This window comes from Sinocyclocheilus grahami, unplaced genomic scaffold (assembly GCF_001515645.1).
Source record: "Sinocyclocheilus grahami isolate Dianchi unplaced genomic scaffold, SAMN03320097.WGS_v1.1 scaffold776.1, whole genome shotgun sequence".
Taxonomy (NCBI): domain Eukaryota; kingdom Metazoa; phylum Chordata; class Actinopteri; order Cypriniformes; family Cyprinidae; genus Sinocyclocheilus; species Sinocyclocheilus grahami.
Window position 1 is genome coordinate 156562 of NW_015505955.1, and position 23331 is coordinate 179892.

The 23331-nt window shown below is 34.9% G+C and overlaps 1 protein-coding gene across 1 annotated transcript in view; it reads left to right on the forward strand.

Moving 5' to 3' along the window:
- LOC107561496 (inactive ubiquitin carboxyl-terminal hydrolase 53-like) overlaps window positions 1–23331 on the forward strand; it is a 48347-nt gene that overhangs the window by 4323 nt on the left and 20693 nt on the right. The window contains exons 2-11 of the mRNA XM_016245950.1: window positions 962–1051; window positions 1858–1916; window positions 6625–6738; window positions 7874–7956; window positions 8939–9023; window positions 10462–10608; window positions 13662–13811; window positions 14449–14617; window positions 15718–15867; window positions 19937–20074. Of these exons, the coding sequence (XP_016101436.1) occupies window positions 962–1051; window positions 1858–1916; window positions 6625–6738; window positions 7874–7956; window positions 8939–9023; window positions 10462–10608; window positions 13662–13811; window positions 14449–14617; window positions 15718–15867; window positions 19937–20074 (1185 nt within the window). The remainder of the gene's footprint in view (window positions 1–961; window positions 1052–1857; window positions 1917–6624; window positions 6739–7873; window positions 7957–8938; window positions 9024–10461; window positions 10609–13661; window positions 13812–14448; window positions 14618–15717; window positions 15868–19936; window positions 20075–23331) is intronic.

The following is a 23331-nucleotide window of genomic DNA, read 5'->3' on the forward strand; positions in this document are numbered from 1 at the left end:
TCTGAAACGTGCTGCGATTTATATTCCAAAGCCACTCATATAATGCAGAAACACTCAAGCAAGCAAAACGTGCAACGCGTGCACGTATTTGTACTGATGTAGAAAAGTACAGCCTAGCGCATTTCACAAAGGCTGCTAGGTTCACTTTTGCCAGAAAGTCGTGTATGCCTAAGGTTAAAAATAAATGACATTTTATAGTGAATGCCCCTATAAATGGTCTTATTTTTACGATTTAAATGATGCGTGTGCTAAGTGAGTGAAAATCAAAGATCACACAACAGAATTGCGCGCGCGCTCGCTCTCTCCCTACCGTTAAGTAACTAGTGCATTGTTTTACTTCCTTGTTTTTGACGTATCCGACCGAACTACAAACTTTCCAGTGATGTCTGTGAGAAAGGTATATTCACTCGACAAGCTTGCGCATCTGCGCCGCCGCGCGCTCAATCCACTCAGCGCGCTTTGCTTATCAACTCACGCACATCAGCTATACAAGCGTTAGTACTGAATGTTTAACATTATATTCATTGCATACATATACTTCGTAGACATCCTTAATCTCTAATAACTCCATTCTTTTGTCTGTTGTTCTGTTGTCGGTGTTTCACTGTCTGAATATGGCACTTATCACATGCTGTGTGGTATCGGCGTTTGGTATCGGGGCATTTTAACGAGTACAGGAGCTCAGTATCGGGTCCGATACCGATAATAGACTAGTTTTTTCGTTTTTTTTTACTTCATCGGAATGGTGCAGAACTTGTTTTTGGCACTTGCTATGTGAACACACACACACAAAAGAGAAAATAAATAGATAAATAATGGTTCAAAAATGTTAAATGCTACTGGAAATTATCATTGGAAATGAATGGGAAACCAATTTCATCAAGTGGAAATCTTTGGTACTGCACACAAACAAAATCTTACTGTTAGCTCTTTTTTTGTGGCATTTTTGCCTTGTGATTAGGACAGATCAGAACTGACAGGAAGTGGGAGAGAGATAGGGAGTGGGATTGGGAAAGGTCCTTGAGTCGGGATTCGGACTCGGAACGGTGCTGTATGTCGGCGCGCTGCCCACAAGGCTATCAGCGCCGATGAAAGCTCATTTTTTGAGACAACGTCAAATTTGGAACACAACTTGTTTAGGTTTATGGCGTCGATTTTGTCACAGTTGTAGAGTAAAACATGGACAATATACATTTCATATAAAGTTTTAAATAATATTTTTGTGCATTTTTGATAATAATAAACTTAAGCTTCTACAACTTTTTTCAAACTTCCAGCAATAATTTGCCTGCTAAAGTGTCTCCTTAAAAAAGAGACTGAACTGAAGTCTGTGGTAATTATGGTCAATGGTAATAAATGGACCATAACTATTGCATAAATAGAATTTAGTACCATACAATCCACCAAAAAATACAAAATATAAAAAAAATTTAACTAGATCATAGTACATAAATTTTATTCAAAAAGAAAATTCGGCCATTTTTGACCGCAACCCAAGACACACCAGAGGGTAAAAAAAGTTAGTTTTTTTTTTTATTGGTTTATAAGAACCTTAACATCCAATGATCCTTTCAATTGCACAAAAAGTTGTTTATAGTGGAAAAAGGTTCTTTAGATTAAAATGTTTTAGAAAAAAGGGTTCTTTTAAGAGCCGTTTTCTGAAAGTTTCTTTGGAGAACCAAAAATGGCCAAAGTGTTTTATGGCATCGCTGTGGAAAACACTTTTTGGAACCTTTATTTTTAAAGGGTCTTGAGAAAACTATAACCAGATAATCAGAAACTGAAATTAGAACCAAAAGTAACAAACAACCTCCCACATGTGCTTATTTTTGGCTCTGTTTTCACCAAATCATACAGTTCCACCCTTGATCTTCTCCAGACCTCCACACCACAAACTTCAAGCCAAGAACCAAACAGTGTGTGGAACATTTTTGGAAACTTAATGTCCTGTTCTGTTTTTAATATTGGAATCAGAGGAATGCATTATTCAAGCCTGATCTCATAGAAATCCTTGCAAAAAAAAAAACATTTAATTGACACTGCTTGAGTGTTACAGGCCTACTAGAAACGATAACCCGGTAAAGAGTTGTGAGATTTAAGTAATGCGACTGTAACTATTAGGCCATATGATGAAGAAAATACTTTGCATTCAGTCGCTAAGCAGAAAAAAGTTGTCGTCAACCAAAAATGTGAAATTATTGAGATTTAATTTATTTTTGTGTGAGTAGTTCTGAGTGAAACTCCTCTAATGCGTCAGTTAGGGTGGATAGCATGCTTTCAGATCCATGGGTGTGTTTCAGAATGTTCAGTAATAAGTACACTGCCCAAAGAATACAGCCATTTCTAGTGCTGGCGCATTGTCAAAATCATTCCTGGGCACTGAAAAAATATGCTACCTTGGACTTTCCAGAATCCACATGGATTTTAATCTGTCTGTTAAGATGAATGGGATTGCTAACAGGTAGCTTTATCCAGCTTTATCCAGCCTTTATGGCTGCAATGAAGATGCACGACAAAACAAAATAAGGAGGATGTCATTTATACAACAGTGTAGCTTTTAAAAGTATTCAGCAATATTATTGATTTGACTGCACTGACTATCGGAGAAGAGCAAAACTTGAACTGAATTGAGCTGCTACTGTCTTATGTACAGTTCATATGAAACGACTTCAGTTACTGAATTGAATTAACATTAAACTAAATTAAGCTAAACAATGACAATGTTGTCTTCTGTGGAGATTTTCTTCTAGCTAAATCCTATTTTGTTTTATAATTTGTGAACTTTGCCGTTATTGAGCTGAATTGAATTACAACTGACACTGTAATTGAACCGAATTGTGGCATTCGTATTGTCTTCTATGAAGCTGCTTTATATCTGAATCCAATTTGTTTCATAATTGATTAACTTTGCAACACTAGCAGTTATTGAGCTGCATTGAAAACTAAATTGAGCTGAACAAGGAAACTTTTGTCTTGTGTGGAGCTACCTTGCAGCGAAAATTGAAATATTTTTAGAATTGGTTATTTTTGCTATATTTACATTGATATTTTCCTGTTTGTTACTGTAAAGCTGCTTTGGAATATGTACAGTTTACAGACAGAATATACTATATATTTGAAAATGACCTGACTTAACAGCTATGCTTTAGTGCAGCATTATCGGGTCGAGATGGACTCATCCTAACATTTAAGGTATCAAGGCCATTGCTTTGCATTGCTAGGCCATATTTGATAGACATCATACTGATTTTCAAGTGTAAGCAACAGAGTAGCTGCATTTGCATATTTTCAGTCTGTGCATTTGCCAAGACATTGTCATGATGTCAGTCTGTCCCTGTTGGATAACATCAGCTTGCTTGTTTGCTTGCATAGAAACAGGTTGGTGCAAAGTCGTAAAAAAAGGTTAAACATTAACAGCATTATTCAGCGCAGCATTACCAGTTGGATGAGCTGACCTACTGACTTTTGCACAGTTTTGAATGTTTAGCCACTCCTCTCATTGGTGATTTTGTACGGAAGTGTTCATAATGACATGGAGTTCTTGGCCAATAAGAAGAGGCTAAGACATAATGCATGGCCTTTGGAAATAATGTTGACTTTAAGATTGGCACTTTGAAGTCATCATGCAAAATAAAGTTGTAGGCGTTTAAAAAGATACATTAGAAGAGAAGCACACTATCGCCAAATTTACATTGCAGAGGTGGCACAGAGCTGCTTCTGAAGTGGCATTTAAGTGTCTTTACACAGCCGGTTTAAGGTGCCGTAAATGCATTTACACAGATACAAATACAACTGTATGCTTTCATACTAGAGGCTGAGGTGGCTCGAAGCAAGTTTAATTTAGTTTGGCTTTTGTGCTGCATTATATATTTACACATAATTTTGAGCAGGCTCAGAGCAGCCTTAACTCCGCTGTGTAAAGATGTGTTATTTAGAGGACCTCACTACATGGACAGGATTTTGCAGCACATTTTTAACAGGAAGGCTGTTACAAACAGTAGGCAGAAAATGATGCTGTCTTCAAGAGGCATCTGAGTTAAGGCTGCTCTGTGCCTGCTCAAAATTCTGTGTAAATATGCAGTGCTGCATAAAAGCCAGACTAAATTATGAATGCTCCGACTTACCTCAGACCCTTAGTATCGAAGTACTGTATAAAGCTGCAATTGCTGTGTAAATGCATTTATGCCATCTCTGAGCAGCATTAAACAGTCTGTGTAAGACACCTATGCCAAATTTACACACAGAATTACTTCTGAAGTCTTTAAAAGTACTTTAAAAGTCTTTATACAGAATGTTTAATGCTGCTCAGAGGTGGCATAAATGCATTTGCACAGCAATCACAACTATGTTTTGATAGTAAGGGGCTGAGGTGGATCTGAGAAGGCAAAATTTAGTCTAGCTTTAATGTGGCATTGCATCTTTATGCTGAATTTTAAGCAGGCTCACAGCAGCATTAAACAGACTGTGCAAAGACTAAATGGCAATTCAGAAGCGCTTTTGTGCCACCTTTGCTGTGTAAATTTTTTTGTGAATTGTTGACCTTCTGGAAAGTGTTTTATTTATTGGTCTTATGAAGTATAGTGAATTGGTGGGTTTTTGTTAAATGTGAGCCAAAATCATCACAATTAAAAGAACCAAAGACTTGAAACTACTTCAGTCTGTGTGCACTGAATTTATTTAATACACAAGTTTCACAATTTGAGTTATAAATGAACTTTTCCACGACATTCTAATTTATTGAGATTCACCTGTATATATCACTCTCTTTAGGAAACACAGTGATCAAATAAAAAGTGCATTACAATCAATGCGACATATCAGACATTTGCTAGAGCACCGTAATGCTTGCAATATAATGTAAATAGAAAATTAAACAGTATAAACATCTTATTAATTTTATCAGTCTTTTTGATTTTGCAGTCTGCTGGTTGGCAATGTGACGTCTCCAAATTTTAGACGATTTGTCACTTAAGCATACATGGATAATATCCCATCTTAATTTAATGTGGTAATTTTTTATTGTTGTCTTTTATAGAGAAATAAAATGGAAAACTGATTTCTAAATTAAGCTCAGTTGCCATTAGGTGCATTATGCACGGCACAGATCACACACCCTTGCCTTGGAAGCTGAAGGAAGCTGAAGTAAGCATGTTCACCCCTTCGGTATATGCAGGATTTCTCTTAGGGCTACCTAATTGCATTAAACCTGCTTCGCACTGGGACCTGTAATCATTTTCTGTTTAGCACAGCAGGACTGTGGAGAGTCTGTCATTATCTCAGTAAAAGTCCATTTACAGTGCTCCCTTAAACAACACAATCAATGAAGGATCTCTATCAATGCAAGCCTGGAGTGCACAGATGCGTTCACACTACTCTGTCAATGCAGGCTCTTTATCAGCGCTGGGGTAGATGCAGCCTATGCTTTTGTCTGTTTGTACAAGATGCCCTGAGCCAGGGCTGTTTAAAATAAGCTAATCTGTAATGTAGAAACATAAAATTAATCTAGCCTCTTTTCAAAACGGCAAATTGTCTCGGTTCTGTTGGTGTTACTGAATGTGCTCACGGTTCTCAGGTTTGAAAGGGTGTATTTAAGCAGATAATAGGCTTGGAGAAAATTACTAAAGCTTAGAGTGCATTCACTTAATGCCCAAGGTATCATTGTACCAGCCCAAACAAATCCAATGTGGTTAGATAATGTAAAACAAAAAATAGTTGTTTTCATGTCTATGAATCTCTAGCACAATTAATTAAATGGTTTATAAAGTTTTGTTTATTTTATATATTGTGTGTGTGTGTGTAATTTCTGCTATTAATGCTTTAACAAATTAATTAATGCAGCATCCTTTTTCCACATATCAAATTTATTTTCTCTTTTTGTTAAATGTTAGAAATGATTGCACAAATTGTACTATTATGTTGTTACACAGTATTCATAGTTCTTACTAAAAAGATGCTGTTAAAAAAATAAATCTTAAAAATGTACCATCTTTGTTTTTGTTCTGTATTAATTTGGAGATTCAATGTGATAATTTTGGGGGGATTTTTTTATATAGTTTAATATTTTAATATATATTTTATATATGTATTTTTACATATTATATATATACCTTTATGTTGTTTCTGTATTAATTTGGAGATTCAGTGTGAGAATATATTTATGATTAGGAATATAAAACTATAAAAATTATATTGGAGATTCAGTGTCTCTATCTATCTATCTATCTATCTATCTATCTATCTATCTATCTATCTATCTATCTATCTATCTATCTATCTATCTATCTATCTATCTATCTATCTATCTATCTATCTATCTATCTATCAATGTGTGTGTGTATATATAACACATTTTTATATATTATGTATTTTATATATTTTTATGTTTCTGTATTAATTTGGAGGTTCAGTGTTAGAATATATTTATGGTTACACATTTTTAGGTTAGGTACGATTAATCATGATTAAAGAAAATGTGTCATTAATTAGTTAATTAAATAGTTAAAGACAAGCACTAATTTATATATTAATGTTATTATTAGTCTTGTCTTTTGGAGTACGTCATGAAATGATTGTGGAAAATGCCTTATGACACATACAAATGGCAGGCTTTTATATTTTTCATAGGAGAACATTTTAGAAAGGATTCACCTGCACATCGCGCCCGATGCTGAGACTGATGCCTGCACGTCTAAGTCCTGTATCACTCATCAGAAGTTTGCTATGGCACTTTATGAACAGGTATTGTAGCTTTTTAATACTACACGTGCACTCATGCGAGTAATTGATCGCTGTCCTGTGATGGCAGTTTTCAATCAGTCGGGAAAACTCACAGGGAATACTACAGAGGCATTTACATTCCCTCTCGCTTCTTCCTCTGAGAGTTGAGAGCAAAGCCCTGATAAAAAATGGTATTAGATGGTAATAACATGATATACACTATATAGTGTAAATGCATTATATACACTAACCTTGAAAAGTTTGGGTTGGTAAAATTTTTATTTTTTTTTCTTTGTGAAATAAGTTAATATTTTATGACGCAAGGATGAATTGAATTGATCAAAAGTGACAGTAAAGACATTTATAATATTAAAGTATAAGTTCACTTCCAGAATACAAATTTCCTGATAATTTACTCACCCCCATGTCATCCAAGATGTTCATGTCTTGCTTTCTTCAGTCGCAAAGAAATTAAGTTTTTTGAGGAAAACATTCCAGGATTTTTCTCCATATAGTGGACTTCAATGGTGGCCAGCAATTTGAACTTCCAAAATGCAGTTTCAGAGCAGCTTCAAAGGCCTCTACATGATCCCAGCCGAGCAATAAGGGTCTTATCTGTCATTTTCTGAAAAAAATATATATATATTTATTCATTTTTTAACCACAAATGCTCAGCTTGCTCTAGCTCTGCAGTTTTTTTTAACTACTGTATTTTTTTTTTACTCTATATTTGATCAAATAAATGCAGCCTTGGTGAGCATTAGAGACTTAATCTTATTGACGCCAAACTGATATACAATATTGGTTCAAACTACCATATTTATGTACTATAGTATTTATTTGGTTCTTCGGAGTACCATCGTACATGTCCAGTAAATATTTATCTTGCATAATACATAAACCAAGGCAAAACTGGTACAAATGAGATACAATCATAAAAAGCAATTTGAGATTTGTTGTTTAGACACAAGAAATAATTGTTTTGTCTCTAAAAGGAATTTTTACATTGGTTACACCCTTGAGTTGTACACAATGCATGTGTGTTGAGACATCTCTTACATTACATACAGTAGTGTAGTTAAGGCTTTACATAATATAGCAGTCATGACTTCCTCACTCATGACACATTAGTGTGTGTGTGTGTTTTCCCCTGCAGTCTGTGTGTAGGAGCTGTGGTGCGTCCTCCGACCCGCTACCCTTCACTGAGCTTGTGCACTATGTGTCCACCACAGCCCTCTGGTAAGCTAGCACCATCATGCCAGACACTCAAGATGCGTTTATAGGGCTGGGCGATATGGCCAAAAATATTTTCACAATATTTTTTTTACATATCATACAATATCGATATTTATCACGATATTCATTTACCATTAATGACATGTTTGTTAGACCTTGAAAATGAATGTAAAGACATTATTTTCCCCTAAATTCAGTTTCTATTTTATTTCTTCCTGGATTCTGTTTTATGATTCAGTACAAATTTACCATTAATAATGGTGTCTATTTAAGTGAATTAATAAAACTTTAACCAATCAATTTAATCAGTCTTTTAAAATGAAAATATAATAAATTTACAAAACCTTTCCAGTTTCCAACCAAAACGTTGCTGCATAACAGCATTATAACTGTAAAATTAATAAAAATTACTATTATTATTAGTTTTAGTATTAGTATCACTTGGGAATTATATTTCAGTATACAATAGTAACATATATTTCTGTCATAATTTCTTCAAGTTGAACCTGACTTTTATTTTGACAGGTTGTCATGAAGGTCTTTTAGTTTTACCTTTTTTTTTTTTTGACCGTAGTTTTTCTCAGATTAAACTATGTGAAGCTGCTGAAGTGACTCTCAGAGCAGCTCTGGAGAGGAAGTTCCTGTCCTCGTATATTGAGACGCAGATGCTAAAAACACCGCAGGCATCATATGTGTTTGAGTTTGTGTATCAGATGAAACTGCGCCATTGGTTCACAGACTTTGCATATTAGCAACAAGCACTGACTGGTTGTAGTCACATTTATTTCTACTGTTAGATTGATCAATTTCAAGGAAAAAAGTCGAACTAAATTTTAACGTGTCTCAATATGATATTGTTTCATCACCCAGCCCTAAATGTTTATGTTGGTATATTGACCTGAAAAGATCAAAATACCTGTGCTTTGCTTATTAAAAACTGCTTTTTATCTCTGTTTCTCTTTCTTCCTCTTTCTCTGCGCTCCAGCCAGCAAGTCTTGGAGAAGAGAGATGAAAGGTTTGGGGAGTTGCTTCAAGCTGCCAGCACAGTTGGAGATCTGCGTAACTGTCCGGTAGGTGGCTGCTCATGTTGATTAATAATGTGGAATTTACTAGCACTTTCAGCCCTGAGAGGATACCGTCATGCATATAGTATGATAGCTGTTTCTGTCATGTGTTGTCATCAAGCACACTCAAGGACGAAAGCACACGCGTACACTCTTCTTATCTGATATTCTGCTAGTGTAACACCTTCATGTGACAAGATGAGCGAGATGTAACCTGAGACCGGAACGTTCCTCTCACATATCAACACATTCTGCATTTTTAAACAGGCAAAGTAGGAAGTTACATCCTACTATAGTCACTGCCAGAAGCAGCACAACATTCATGTGTCTCTCTGGAGTAGTAAAATGTTTGGTCACAAAAGGGTTATTATAGTTTACTGAAGCTAAAACCATAAAAGCATGCTGTTACTTGAAATAAAATACACAAATACCTTTTTTATTTAAGCTAGATGCAGGGCAACATTTCTAATGTAACTTCATTTCAATTAGTTTCTTCATATACTAACTAGAACAAAAAGTTAAAATAATAATTAATGAAAATGATGTTGACATAAAATGATAAGTGGGTCAAAGACGAGACGTCCCGTTTTGGGGTCTGCATCAAATTAAATTAAAAAAAGTAATTTTATATACATCAAAAATCATATTAAATGCAAGTTAAGCGTCTGTTTTTAATGTTTCAAATCATTTTTAAAAACAAAATGGGTGAAACGATGTCCCTTCATCATTCAGCAGAGCAGATATAGTTATGTAAAAATGAAACTACATTCTGACCTGTACTTATTAAAATATATAAATGAAAAAGTGAATTTTAAATAAATGTTATTATATTTTAAATGATTAATAACTTCTTGTTGATAGATGGGTAAAACCTAGTGGTTTTAAGGATAGTGACAAATATGTAAAATTACAGTTAATTAGCATTTTAGGGGCTACACTGTGATCCTTATATAGAGTCTTTTAATATCATCTGATTGTAGTTCTATATATGCCTGGCAAATTTTTTTGCTATATGAACTATTGTTACATTGACATTTTAGTGGGTGTCTTCTGTAAATCATGGTTAAAATGTATGATAGCCATTATTTTTTTGCTCACTTAAAAAAAAAAAAAGAGAGACAAAAACACAACAATTTCTAAACTTTAACTACATTTGAAATGAAAATGGCAAATATAAAAATATAGACTAATTCAAAATATGAATTACAACTATAGTAGTATCTCAATGATAATCAGAATCATCCAAAATGATTTCAACTATTGATTTGAAGTATTTTTAAAAGAAAAACATTTCTAAAATCTTTTTTTTGTTGTTGTTGTCTTAAATAACTTCATAAATATTAAAAATGTAATACTAATAAATGTAATAAGATATGGTTTTCAACATATGGTGTTAAAGAACATAATAACAAACAGTTATGTTTTATCTCCATCGCCTCAACAGAGTAACTGTGGGCAGAGAATCAAGATCCGGCGCGTGCTGATGAACTCTCCAGAAATCGTGACCATCGGATTTGTGTGGGACTCAGAACAGTCAGACCTCACTGAAGACGTCATCCGATCTCTCGGACCACACCTCAACCTCTCAGGGGTAAGATTGACGTCTAATAAATACACTGCACTCCACCTGCTTAATTTCAGCAAGGCACCTGGTTGCGTCCTAAAGAGCCAAACTACAAAAGCACTACAGTACAGCAGCGGATCATGAAACAGTGCTTTGTAGAACATCTATGAAGAAAAAAAGATGTGAACAAAAAACAAAGGTTGAAAGTGCTTCCCTTGATTATACTTACTTTCAGAGGTCTGTTTGGTATAAATGTGAATGTGCTAAGGACTAAATAGTCTTGAAATGTCCTTACTAAAAATATTGTGGTTGGCAAACCATGGAATATACTAGAGGTCAACCGATAGTGGATTTTGCCGATGCCGATAGCTAGGTTGGACCACACTGGCCAATACCGATTAATTAACCGATAGTTTTTAAAATGGATACTGAACAAAAACTAAAATAGTGCTTTATTAAAAAAACAGTATTGAACCATACTAGTAGTAGTAGTAATAATAGTAATAGTAAATGTTGAAATTAACACACTCTAACAAGGAACAATACTTACACAGCTTTCATTAATCTTAATGTTACAAATGGACTTTCTTTTGGACTTTATCACACACACACTCCGGACGCGTCGCGTTCAACTCGAAAATGCACGTTTCACTAAAAATGCACAATACACAATTCATTATGTACATTAACAACGATTCGGGACAAATATAATGTAATTTAATGGAAAACTATGTGAATGGCGCTCTGTGGCGCGGCAGGATTTTTTGTTGGGTGCATTTAAATCCACGTCTGAAGTTTCCCGCTCTGTTCAGTGTGCAGTATCACGTGTCTAAACAAATAGCACGTGCTGTCAGTAATTTCAACCACTGGAGGCCGCTCTCGCACCGTATAATGACAGCAAACCCTTCTCAGCCGCTCCAGCAATGGATGCAACCTGGAAAACTATCGGCATGGATTTTTGCCGATGACCGATAGTTCCAGCAATCAACCATCGGTGCCGATTAATCGGCAAAACCGATACATCAGTCGACGTCTGATGATTTTCTTATAAAACATTTTTTTACAGTGTATTTACATGGTACTTAATTTTAGTTCAACCCAAATTAACATTTTTAACATTTATTCATCCTTTCTTCTGTGTAATATTGAAGGTGATATTTTATAATACAAAAATAAGATACAAATACATTGGAAAATAAAACACAATGGAAGTCAATGGTGAACAAAATTATTGACGGTTTATGTCATGGAAGTTTGGAGAGACATGAGGGTTGAAAATAATGACATAATTTTCATTTTTGGGTGGACTATCCCTTTCAGTGTCGTTAAAAAATCCAATCGAATCCCACAAAAAAGTACCATGGTAAATGTCTAAAAACACATTACATTACCATGGTACTTTTTTCTTATTAGAGAAAAATATGATAGTTGGTAAGGTTACTGTCCATATTTAAGGCTTTGGAATTCGGTGATCTAAATTTACAAGAATCTGCTAATCAAACGTGTAGGTTACTCCGATGTTTATATGTCAGTGAGGATTGAATCTTTGTGGAGAATTCCAATAAAGAACATCTTTTTCCTGCTATTATATAAAATATAGAATTAATAGGAAGCCTCCATCCAGATTAAATGGCTATAAAAAGATCCTGACGTCGCAACAGTCGCTCTTTTACAGTTATTTATTTATTTTTGTAGCACATCTGGTGCTGGTGTATTTGAGGCCAGTTAATGGTGGTGCCATGGACCATATGTGTGAAATAAAGCAGACGTTTATCCTCTTCATAAGACTGAGGTTGTGTAACTGCATCAGTGCCTGAATAGCCCACGCCTGATGACCAGAAAGCCACTGCAGTGGAAGGTCATCTGACTTCCGAGTGTGTAGATGGCCTTCATTACCAGCCTCATGTGTGGGAGTATAAAGCCATGCTTGAGACCTGTTTACCACCAGACAGCCCTTCTGTTTGTGCCAGCTGCATCCATTTCAGATGGATAAAATGCATCTATACACTTTAAAATAAATATTCCAAAGGAGGTTTTCTCAGTGATGCCATGGAAGAACCATTTTGGCTTCCCAAATGAACCTTTCAGCAAACAGTTCTTAAAAGAGCCATTTTTTCTTAGTGCAAAGAACAAATTATTAGTTTATAGAACCTTTTTCCAAATATAAAGAACATTTGGAATGGAATGGAATGTTCCATGGAATTTTAAAGTTCTTGGAATGCCAGTGAAGAACTTTTATTTTTAAGAGTCTAGGTGACCTCGCAAGAATCTAGATGGGAAGAATCAGTTATTTTACTCGAAGCGATCGTCACAGATGCTAAATAGCATTCATTCTTCTTTACGCCCACTTCCATGTTACCACCCTCCAGTATTGGATTTGCCTCAGCCGAAACCTCTTGGACAAGTACAAAGGCCTTAATTCATTCCGTGGTTCTCCCTGTGATGGTGGAGACTTCAGAGGAAAATGCCTGGAATCCATTGTTTCTCGAGCTTCCGAAGAAAACCAGCTATTCAGGAACCAGGGGTGCAGGAGAAAGTGTTGGTTATGCAATAGCTGCTTCATTTAAAATTGCTTTAGCAAATGCATCCTTCTGCGTTCCGTCACCTACTTCTGCCTTCTAAATCTTTGACCAAATGATTTTAACTCAGAAGACTGCAGTCTAGCATACGTAGCTTAAGAAATGCTGTATAAATCATATAAAGAGTTAATTTGCAAAAACAGATAACTCCGTTTTTAACAATTTTCAAAAATCATGTTTTTTCATTGTGCATCTCAATTCTATGAGATGCACAATCTGTCTGTCTGTCTCAAATCTCTCTCTCTCTCTCTCTCTCTCTCTCTCTCTCTCTCTATATATATATATATATATATATATATATATATATATATATACACTTTGTTTTTATTTATTTGTTTAACATTTTAATTTAATAAATTTTTTTGCACTTTAGGCCAGATATTTTTGGTTGCCAACATTTTGGTGCATCACTACCTTGAACTTTCAATATTAGTAGAAAACTGTGCTGTAAGATATTTGTTATAATTGTCTAAATATCTGCATTTTGTTATGTCTTTGCAGCTCTTTTACCGTGTCACAGACGAGCGTGCAAAGAAGAGCGAGCTGCTGTTGGTGGGAATGATCTGTTACTCCAGCAGACATTACTGTGCCTTCACGTACCACACCAAATCATCCAAATGGGTTTTCTTTGATGATGCCACTGTCAAGGAGGTAAGACTAGACTTTCGTGTTATCTAGTCCTTCTGTCTATATATGTACACAATTCATAATGCCTACCCAGAAGTCCTGGCTTTCATGCTGTGTCATTAAGCAAACATTCCCAAAGCCAGCACATGTGAAATAAGTGGCGATGCAGTGTAGTGGATCTATCAGTAGTGTGCTTGCGTGTGCACTTCAGCTCTCACTGGGCTGGTGCTGCCTGTCTCCACCGCCAAGATAAATCACCCTCGCACACACAATATGTGCACTACAGTAGACGTGTGTGTGCAAACCTACAGTGTAGAGAGAGACAGTCCAGTACGCAATGCAAGAGAACAGCTGTTTTGTTGATTAAGCGCGTCTTAATTCATCTCCTTTACAATCTTGCCTGCTCTTTTTTGACTGATCAGATAATTGTGTTTCTTTAATAGAAAGCACTGCTCGCTCTTTCATTCTCTTGTGTCTGGTAATTAAAAAGGAAGGTTACATCTGTTTGCCTGGAGAGACTTTTGCAGTGCAGCCTGCGTACTCTTACCTCTGAAGCGTGCAAGCCTTCACATCTAATAATAATCTAACACTTCAGGTAACTGCTCTCTGTATGCTAAAGAGCTCATTTTTGGTAAGGTTTTTTTTATTTTTTTTATTTTAGGTGGGATCCAGATGGAAAGATGTGGTCACTAAATGCATCAAAGGTCACTTCCAGCCCTTGCTCTTGTTTTACTCAAACCCTGATGGCAGTGCTGTGGTAACAGACGAGGCCCAGCGGACCAACAGCAGTGCTACCCAAAATAAGAGCTCAGTCAATGGAGAAGCACCAGGTTAAAAAAATGTTTCAATGCAGTTATATGTAGTGCTGTCAAATAATTAATCACGATTAATCACATCCATAATAAAAGTTTTTGTTTATGTAATATATGTGTGTGTACTGTGTATATTATTTATGTATATATAAATACACACACATGCATGCATGCAACAAAAACTTTTATTATGGATGCGATTAATCGTTTGACAGCACTAGTTGTATTGAGTTCACATTTTAACAAAAAAATGTTAACGCATTTAATAAAAATATTTCATTCTGCTTAAAAATGAGAATAATCACAGATAATTGTTTAAGCACCAGAAATTTCAGATGCTGGCGTCCTGAAAAAAAAAAGTGTTCCAAAATATAATAAATATATATTTTTAAATATAATGTAATAATATAATAACCCTATAAAATAAAAACTAAATAATGTTTTGAAATATAATATTCCAAAATATAAAGTAGTTAATAAATACAGTTCTGTCTTCAGAAAGTTTATTTTATAAGAGAGGATAATGTCAATGTGAATCTGTCAATTGTTAGTATCAATTAGCACTAATTGACCATTGTTTGTTGTTTTAGACTGATGCATATGCAATGTAATGTTTGCATTTCACAGCAAGTTGTATTCTGTATATAACTGTATGTAACGAATAAACTTAAATCTTGAGTCAATGCTTAACTAGTGCTTAATGTAAATGTAAATCATTGCACCGCTAATAGTGATGATTCACTACAAATCAAAGACATTTAGAGATAACAAAATTATTTTGTGTTCGAATTGGTAAACGTGATGGAAATGTTGTTGTGTTTAGGTATTAAAGCCTTTAAAATTATTATTTTATTTTTGGGGTGAAAATGTTAATTTTACAGTACAAAATTAAATCAGAATGTCTTTTCTCTTTGAAAACTGTGGGTGTTTTCTTCCTTCCCTCCCTTCTTCCTCTCTGCCTCTTTCAAGTTTTGGTGACATACCAAAAAGTGTACATTTGTACAAAATAAATGAATTCAGCAAGCTGTGCAATAAAGTAAAATAACAGTAGTGCATATGAACAAACACAGTGAAATAGTAGTGCATAAAAAATGAAATGATTTGCGTGTCTCTTTCAGGAACTCCTATACCGGGTGGAAGGAAGTTGGAGTTGACGCGAGAGAACTTGACTGCTTTCTTCTCAAATCATGGTACTCCGAAGCAGAAGACTCAGCCTCTCTCTGTGTTCAGTCGTGGCAGTAACCAGACCAGCGGCGGCAGAGGACCAGGTAAAAAAAAAAACACTTAAAACACTGACACCTCAAATGATATGGTTGCTATTACTGCACCTCACAATGCTTTGCTGGTTATAACTGGAACTATTATTTACTTTCTTGCACTACATTCATTAATTTCTACAAATTGCTAGATATAAAGGCGCTTTTATAAACTTTAATTAAAAATAAAAAAAGAGATAAAAGCACTTAAATCACTCAAATATTGAACAATGTGAATTGTAAAATTGCTATTACTGCAACTCACTATGACTTGCTGGTTATGACTAGGACTATTATTCACATGCATTAATTTGTACAAATTGCAAGATAATGAGTACGTTTACATGGCCAACAATACTCCGATTTTAATACGATTAAGACAATACTCTGATTAAGAATCTGCCATGTAAACAGAGATTTTTGATTACCTTAATCCGGCTAAAGTCATAATCGAAGTAAACAGAAATCAAATTGAGACACGTGGAGTATTCCTATTTTAGTCCCATTACTGAAGTGCAGAATAGACATGTAAACACCTTAACTCTTTCCCCGCCAGCATTTTTGAAAAAAGTTGCCAGCCACCGCCAGCGATTTCCAGATGATTTTCACTAAAATTTCATAGCCTTCAGTATATTTTGCTGTATGAATATTTGAATATGCAATGCACCAAAATAAAGATCAGAGCCTCTACTTTTAAACAAAAAAAATCTGTTTTATTCTAGCTTAAAGCTTTTTTTTTTTATCAACACTTGAATATAGGTAGGTTTCATAAAAAATGCATGATTTTGAGCAAAAAGGTGAGAAAATCAAATTTTTATCAAAAACTACATCTGGATAATATTCAGTATGATTATCAAAGCATAAATCCAGTAAGTCGCTTCCATCAACACCTCCAAAGCTTGCACAGACATACCACTTCCTGGATCAACATTTTACTCCGTAACATTATGCTGTTTTCATTTATATGCTGTCTATTGCTGATGATCGCATCATTTTTCGTATGCATCTGTTTACATAGAGATCGCTCGTTTCTTCGTTCTGTTCATGTGTGGTTTTGTTCGGGAGGTTTTGTCCTCGTTCAGAAGATGTGTAATCGCGCCCCCGAGTGCATAACAGTGAAAACACGAAAATCCGTAAAAACTCGTCTTTGGCGGGCTGGGAAGCGGTTTCTTCTAAAAGACGAGATAACTCGTCAATGGCGGGGAAAGAGTTAATCACATTATTACCGTCGTGTAGGACTTTTCGCCGCGTTTTGTGACAGGATACACACACAGCAGTGGTCAACCATTTGACGGCAAATAAAAGAGCTTCAACCCCCGCCGTCGTCTGTATGCACGTACAAATAATTAACTGCGCTTGAAGCTTTCATAAAATTAAAAATGAAACACCCAAAACTGTACATGGCATCATCACGAAGACGAACTATATGTTTATGTGTGAAATTCCGGAGGGGACGTCGGATGGCGTCACTTGGGGACGTAATGACGTGTGCCATTAATCGAACTATGTACTATAACATGTAAAACGGGAACATGAAAGGAATATTCTAAAAGCCACTCATGTAAACACCATAATCATAATATTGGCTTATTTAGAATAAGGTAAGTAATTAGATTACTGATGTCCATGTAAACGTTGTCACTGTCACAATTTCTGTTTTAATTTGATTAATTGTGCAGCCCTAGTAACAACATAATGATAAAAAAAATAAATTCTTATTTGAATGTCAAGAATGAATTTCCCCGCTCAAGATTGTTCAAATAAAAGACACAAACAGTGTTATTTTAGTATCACTGAGATACTTGTACAGTTTTTATTAATAGTTTGAATTAGGTAAAATAAAAACTTAATTTTGGTTTTAAAGTTTAAGAAATTCTGTTGTATGTATTTATTAATTTATTTGTTTGTGTGTATATAAAGTTTCAGTTATTTTTGTACATAAAAATGAACTAAAAATATATATATATAGTTTAAGGTTTTATTTTATTTCAAGTGAAAAACTTTTTTTAGTTTTAGGTATTTTTACCTTTTAATTTCAGTTAAGGTTGATTTCATTTTAAGTAAAATATTTAATCTATTTAAAAATAAAAATTAAATTCTTTTTTTAAATTTTATTTATTTTCAGTTAACTATAATAACAACCCTAGACCCAAAATACCCCAAAATTTCCATTGTCTTGATTTACCTGTGTCAGCCTTCCCAATCCTCATGCTTTTTTCATGAACAAAGCCAGTGCAGTGGTCAAAATGTTCTCTCGAGGAGGCAACACTGTTCCCCCACAAAGTATTTTAATACCCAGAGGATCAGAGAGAGCAACGCAAGGATGTTTGGACAAACACAGACAAGAAAGACCTGCAGGGAGACTTATGGCCTCGTACTCCAGTAGCCCACATTCCTCTGTTATTACAAACCATAATGATTTGATGCGTCTCTCTCTTTATTGTTGAAGTTTCCTCTCCACTAAAAGCTCTTAGATCAACTTTGTAATGGCTTTCTGTCCTTAGGCAGTGAAAATATTCCCTTTGGCTTGGTGATATAGCTTATAAAGCTGTGCAAAATGAGTCTTTTTATTAGAGTCCACAGCGATGCAAGTGCACAGCTGCAATTTGAACAAAGTTTTAATCGATTCTGACAGCAACTTGCTGCCACTTTCTGCCAATTCATTGCAATAAGTTTATTTCATGGACATGTTTACATTGTTTTGACTGTGTTTTTAAGCAGTCTGAATATAATATATTATATAGTGACCTTAGCAATTATATGATACTTAAGCCACACTTAATTGTTAACACTTAGTTGATTTGGTGTTTTGTTTATTTGTTGTTGTTTTGTTTTGTAGTTTTATTTTTGTGTGCGTTTTTGTTTGTTTGCTCTGCTTTTGTTTTTGTATGGGGTTGTGTTGGTTCATTTTTTTATTTTTTTTTGGTAAGTTTTGTTGTTTTATTTTGTTTTGCTTTTTGCTTTTTTATTTTGTTATTTTGGTTTGTTTTTTTGTGTTTTCATTTATTTTGTTTAGTTTTTTGCTTTTTGTTATTTTAATTTGTTGCTTTGGTTTGTTTTTTGTTTGCTTTTTTTGTTGTTGTTTTATTTTGTTTTTGTTTTTCTTTTTGTTTTGTTTTTTGTGTTGGTTTATTTTTTTATTTTTGTTTTTCTTTTGTTTTGTTTAGATTTTTTGCTATTTTTTTCTTGTTTGCTTTGTTTTTCTTTGCTTTGGTTTTGGGTGTTTCTTTTAGCTTTTTTCTATTTTTTTTGTTTGCTTTGTTTTTCTTTTCTTTTTTGTTTTTGTTCAATTTTGTTTTTTTTTTCCACATTTTATTTGATTTTTTGTTTGTTTTAATGTGGCTTAGATGTCCACATATCTCTTCGGTCCACTGTAAGAGTAAGCTTCACACAATTCAGAAGGAGATCTGTATCTTTTAAGTATGTTTGTGAATGTGATCGCCGATAGCATGATGTTTTCTCAGCTGTGTCTAGTAACCCCTCACTAAGAGACCGTTATGTGACTGCAGTGTGTTTGAGGGCAAGAAATGTCCTTTCTCTTTCTGTTATCTGTCTCTCTTTCACTCTTTTGCTCTCTTGTAACACTTCACTGCTTTTCTCCTACAGCACAGCAAAAAATACTGGAACACATATACACACATATATACACACACACACATTGATTGCCGTTAAGGCTCTTAGGCTCTACTGTCCTTCCCAGAAACCTCAGGGGTGTATTTAAAGAGTGCAGAGGCCACACTTTCTCCCACCATCCCAATGATCCTTAACTTCAAGTGTACTCTAATGCTTTATTTCAAGGGTGCTGCTTATGGATTTTACAGCAGACCCATAAAACATACTTGACAGTTTTTTTTAATGGCTACATTAACATTTCAGAATTCCTGTATCGAAAAAAAGCACAAGATTGAGACCCTGATATATGATAATTTATAGTAAAGCTAATTAATTCAAGCTATATAGTTTTTAATACCTCTGTGTGACCTTTATATGGATTTTGCTGAAACAGTGCCTTGTGCTTAAATTTGTGGAATCTCTGGTGAAAATGCCACGTTTATCCATATCAGTGTTGTTTGTCTTACAGTGAGGATGAGCTTTGAACCGATTCAGAGTCGATTCGGAGAGATTTTGCGGGAGCTGCCGAAAGAAGGCCGTCCCATTAACCTTATTAAGAAGGACTCGGATCGGTCACAGATGAGACCAGAAACACTGAGGCGCCGGGGTAAGAATTTAACATCTTGACTGTTTTGGGGAAAGATATTTAAATAAAATGCCATTTAGTGAAGTTTATGAAGGCAAGCTTTTCTTCTACTATTGTTTATACACTACCAGTCAAAAGTTAGACATTTTTATTTTATTTTTTTAAATAAATTTTTTTTTGAAAGAAGGCTCTTATGCTCACCAAGGTTGCATTATTTGATCAAAAATACAGTAAAAATAATAGTCAGATATTCCAATTCAAAATAACAGTTTTCTATTTGAATATATTTTACATTTATTTTGATGCAAAGCTGTTCAAAATGTTCAGCATCATTACTCCAGTTTTCAGTGTCACATGATCCTTCAGAAATCATTCTAATATGCTGATTTGCTGCTCAAGAAACTTTTGTTTTGTTTTTTTTATCAATGTTGAAAAAAATAAATTCTACTTATATTTTTGTGGACACTATGAAACACTACCATTTAAAAGTGTAGGGTAAGTAATATATAAAAAAGAAGAGGAAATTAATACTTTTATTAAGCAAAGATGCATTAAATTGATCATAAATGACATTATGACTAGGACTGCCCTCGACTAAGGAATTTTCTGGTCGACTAGTAGTCGTTCATCTTAAGCATTAGTCGACTAATCTTACGTTTATTAATAAACCATCATTATAATGAGCCTTTAATTGCCTACATAGCCTAATAAGCGCTCAAGCACACGCATAAGGCTTGCCACAGCACACTGGCAGAAGTAATTATTATGAGGGGAAAACAGTAAGGAGATTGCATTAACATTTTAATAATTCAATGATAAACAAGTGCTTTCTTTGTTTCGGTTTAAGAGATGAAGTCGGCGACACTGACTCGTCATCTCTGCAGTAGTGGACGCGCCGGTTTCAGACGGATTACATAATCTGAGAATATTTGTTTTCCATTTGAATTGGTTTAGTTTAAAGTAGACATTTCGCTCTCAATAGATTTTTTTTCACATAAGGCAAGTATACATAGAGTTTCGCGCTCAAGTTCACGGAGACCGAGACGGCAGAAAGCGCATCATGTTTACTTTCATTATTTTACAAAAGCGCGTTTTGTTGTTATTGTGAGTGCACACAAATAAACGTAGAGTCTTTACAGATTAAAAAAATGTATTACTCTTATCTGTATGACCAAAAATTACGGAGTAATTTAAGAGCAAGTGAGTGCACTGGCGCCTCCATCTGTCCTGCAGTGACTGTTCAGCCAGCCCGGTCTCATGAAAATGTGTATAAATAGTAGGCCAAATAAAAACAAAAACTTGTGATATTGATACGCAAAAATTTAGTTTGGCGTTGATATGATACGCATGTGTTTGGCGTGCATATAATACGCAGTTTCCGCGTGCATATGATACGCATCTACCCCACAACCCATTGCGTAGCATATGTCTAAGTAAATTTTTGCGTATCAATACCACAAGTTTTTGTTTTTATTTGGCCTACTATTTATACGCACTTTCGTGAGATCGGGTTGGCTGAGCGGCCCTGTAAAGTTGCTAATACTTACATATTTAAGATGATAAGCCATATTTGTGGTGGATGAATGATAAGCGAGCGCCAACGTTTTTTTTTTTTTTTTTCTGCGACTAATTACATTTTGGTCGACTAACGATTAGTCGACTATTAGGGGGCAGCCCTAGTTAAGACATTTATAATATAACAAAAAAAATTATGTTTCAGATCAATGCTGTTCTTTTGAACTTTTAATAAAAAAAATTGTCATGGTTTGCACAAAAATATTAAGCAGCAAACATTGTTTTTGACATTGATAATAATAAGAACCAATATTAATAATTGAGGAGCAAATCAGCATGTTCTGAAGGATCCTTATTAAAGGATCATGTGACACTGAATAATCAGGAATAAATTGCACCTTAAAATACATTAAATTAGAAAACAGTTATTTTAAATTGTAATAATATTGTACAATAATACTGTTTTTACAAAATTTTTTGATCAAATAAATACAGCCTTGGTGAGCATAAAAGTCTTCTTTCAAGTAGTGTAGTGTATTCAGGGTTTGAACAAGCACATTTTGCTACCATAGCCAGAAGGAAATTGAATCACTTCTGCTCTCTTGTATTCAGTCAGAGCTCTTTAAATGTCTTCTCAGTCCTCTTTAGAGAAGCACAGATGTGTGGTAGTTACACTCGGAGCTTTTAGCAGAGCTTTGGAGTGGAATAAATTCGCTCACAGTGCTCTGCTGGTTCTTATGTAACAGCCACATAGGTCAGCGAGAAGTGTTAAAAACACAGATTACCGCTAACGTGTGCTCCATCCTCACGCTGAGGACTGTAGTCTCTGTAATGGTTCCACGGTCTCGCTTGTGCTTTTCCAGCACAAATTAATAATGGGTCATTATAAAGTTATATTTAGATTTTTCTACAAGTGAATATCATGCAACCCTAAACGGAGAGATCAGGGGATGGAATCTTTGTGTTATAGTGAAAATATCAGTGCATTTTTATCAGTGTTTAATCATTCCTATCATAGCCATCAAAATGAATAGTCATAGTCATGTCACATATCATAATGCAATGTAATTCCACCTCCACTTCCAAGATTCCAGGTGGTTTTATTATAACGGAGTTTAATTCCAAAGGAAAAATGACTACATTAACACATCGCATTAAATTTGCTGAAGAGATTAGATCAAGCACGCCACACTGGATCACTTGCACAGAAGCTCCACTTGCATAACCACACTAATGCTGGATGAGGTCAGTGATACTCACTCAAAGGACCCTAAAGGCTTTGCTGGAGCCTTTCTAATGAAACGATAAGGGACACATGTCTATCAGATCAAGTCATCTGTTTTTAGAAAAGATGAGCACTGCATGATTGCTGAGAAGTGTGTGCGTCAGTTGTTTGTCAGAAGCATATGTGTGCTTCAAAGACGTGTTTGAGCTCACTTTCTCAGAAGAAAAGGTACAAAGCTGTCACTGGCGCAGTATACTCTAAGGTGCAAAAGCTGAAATGTGCATCTGTGTATTTTATTTAACTTTAAATGTTACATATTAGTACCTCAAATGCACATATTAGTAGCTTTTGAACAGGTGCCGCCCCAGAGACAGTTTAGTACCTTTTTCTGAGAGTATAAAGGAATAGTTTACTGAGAAATGAATTTACTCACCCTCATGTTGTTCCAGACTCGTATGGCTTGCTTTTTTATATGAAATAGAAAAAGAGAGATTTTGCAGAATCTGTTTGCTGCTCTTTTCCATATAACGAAAGTGAA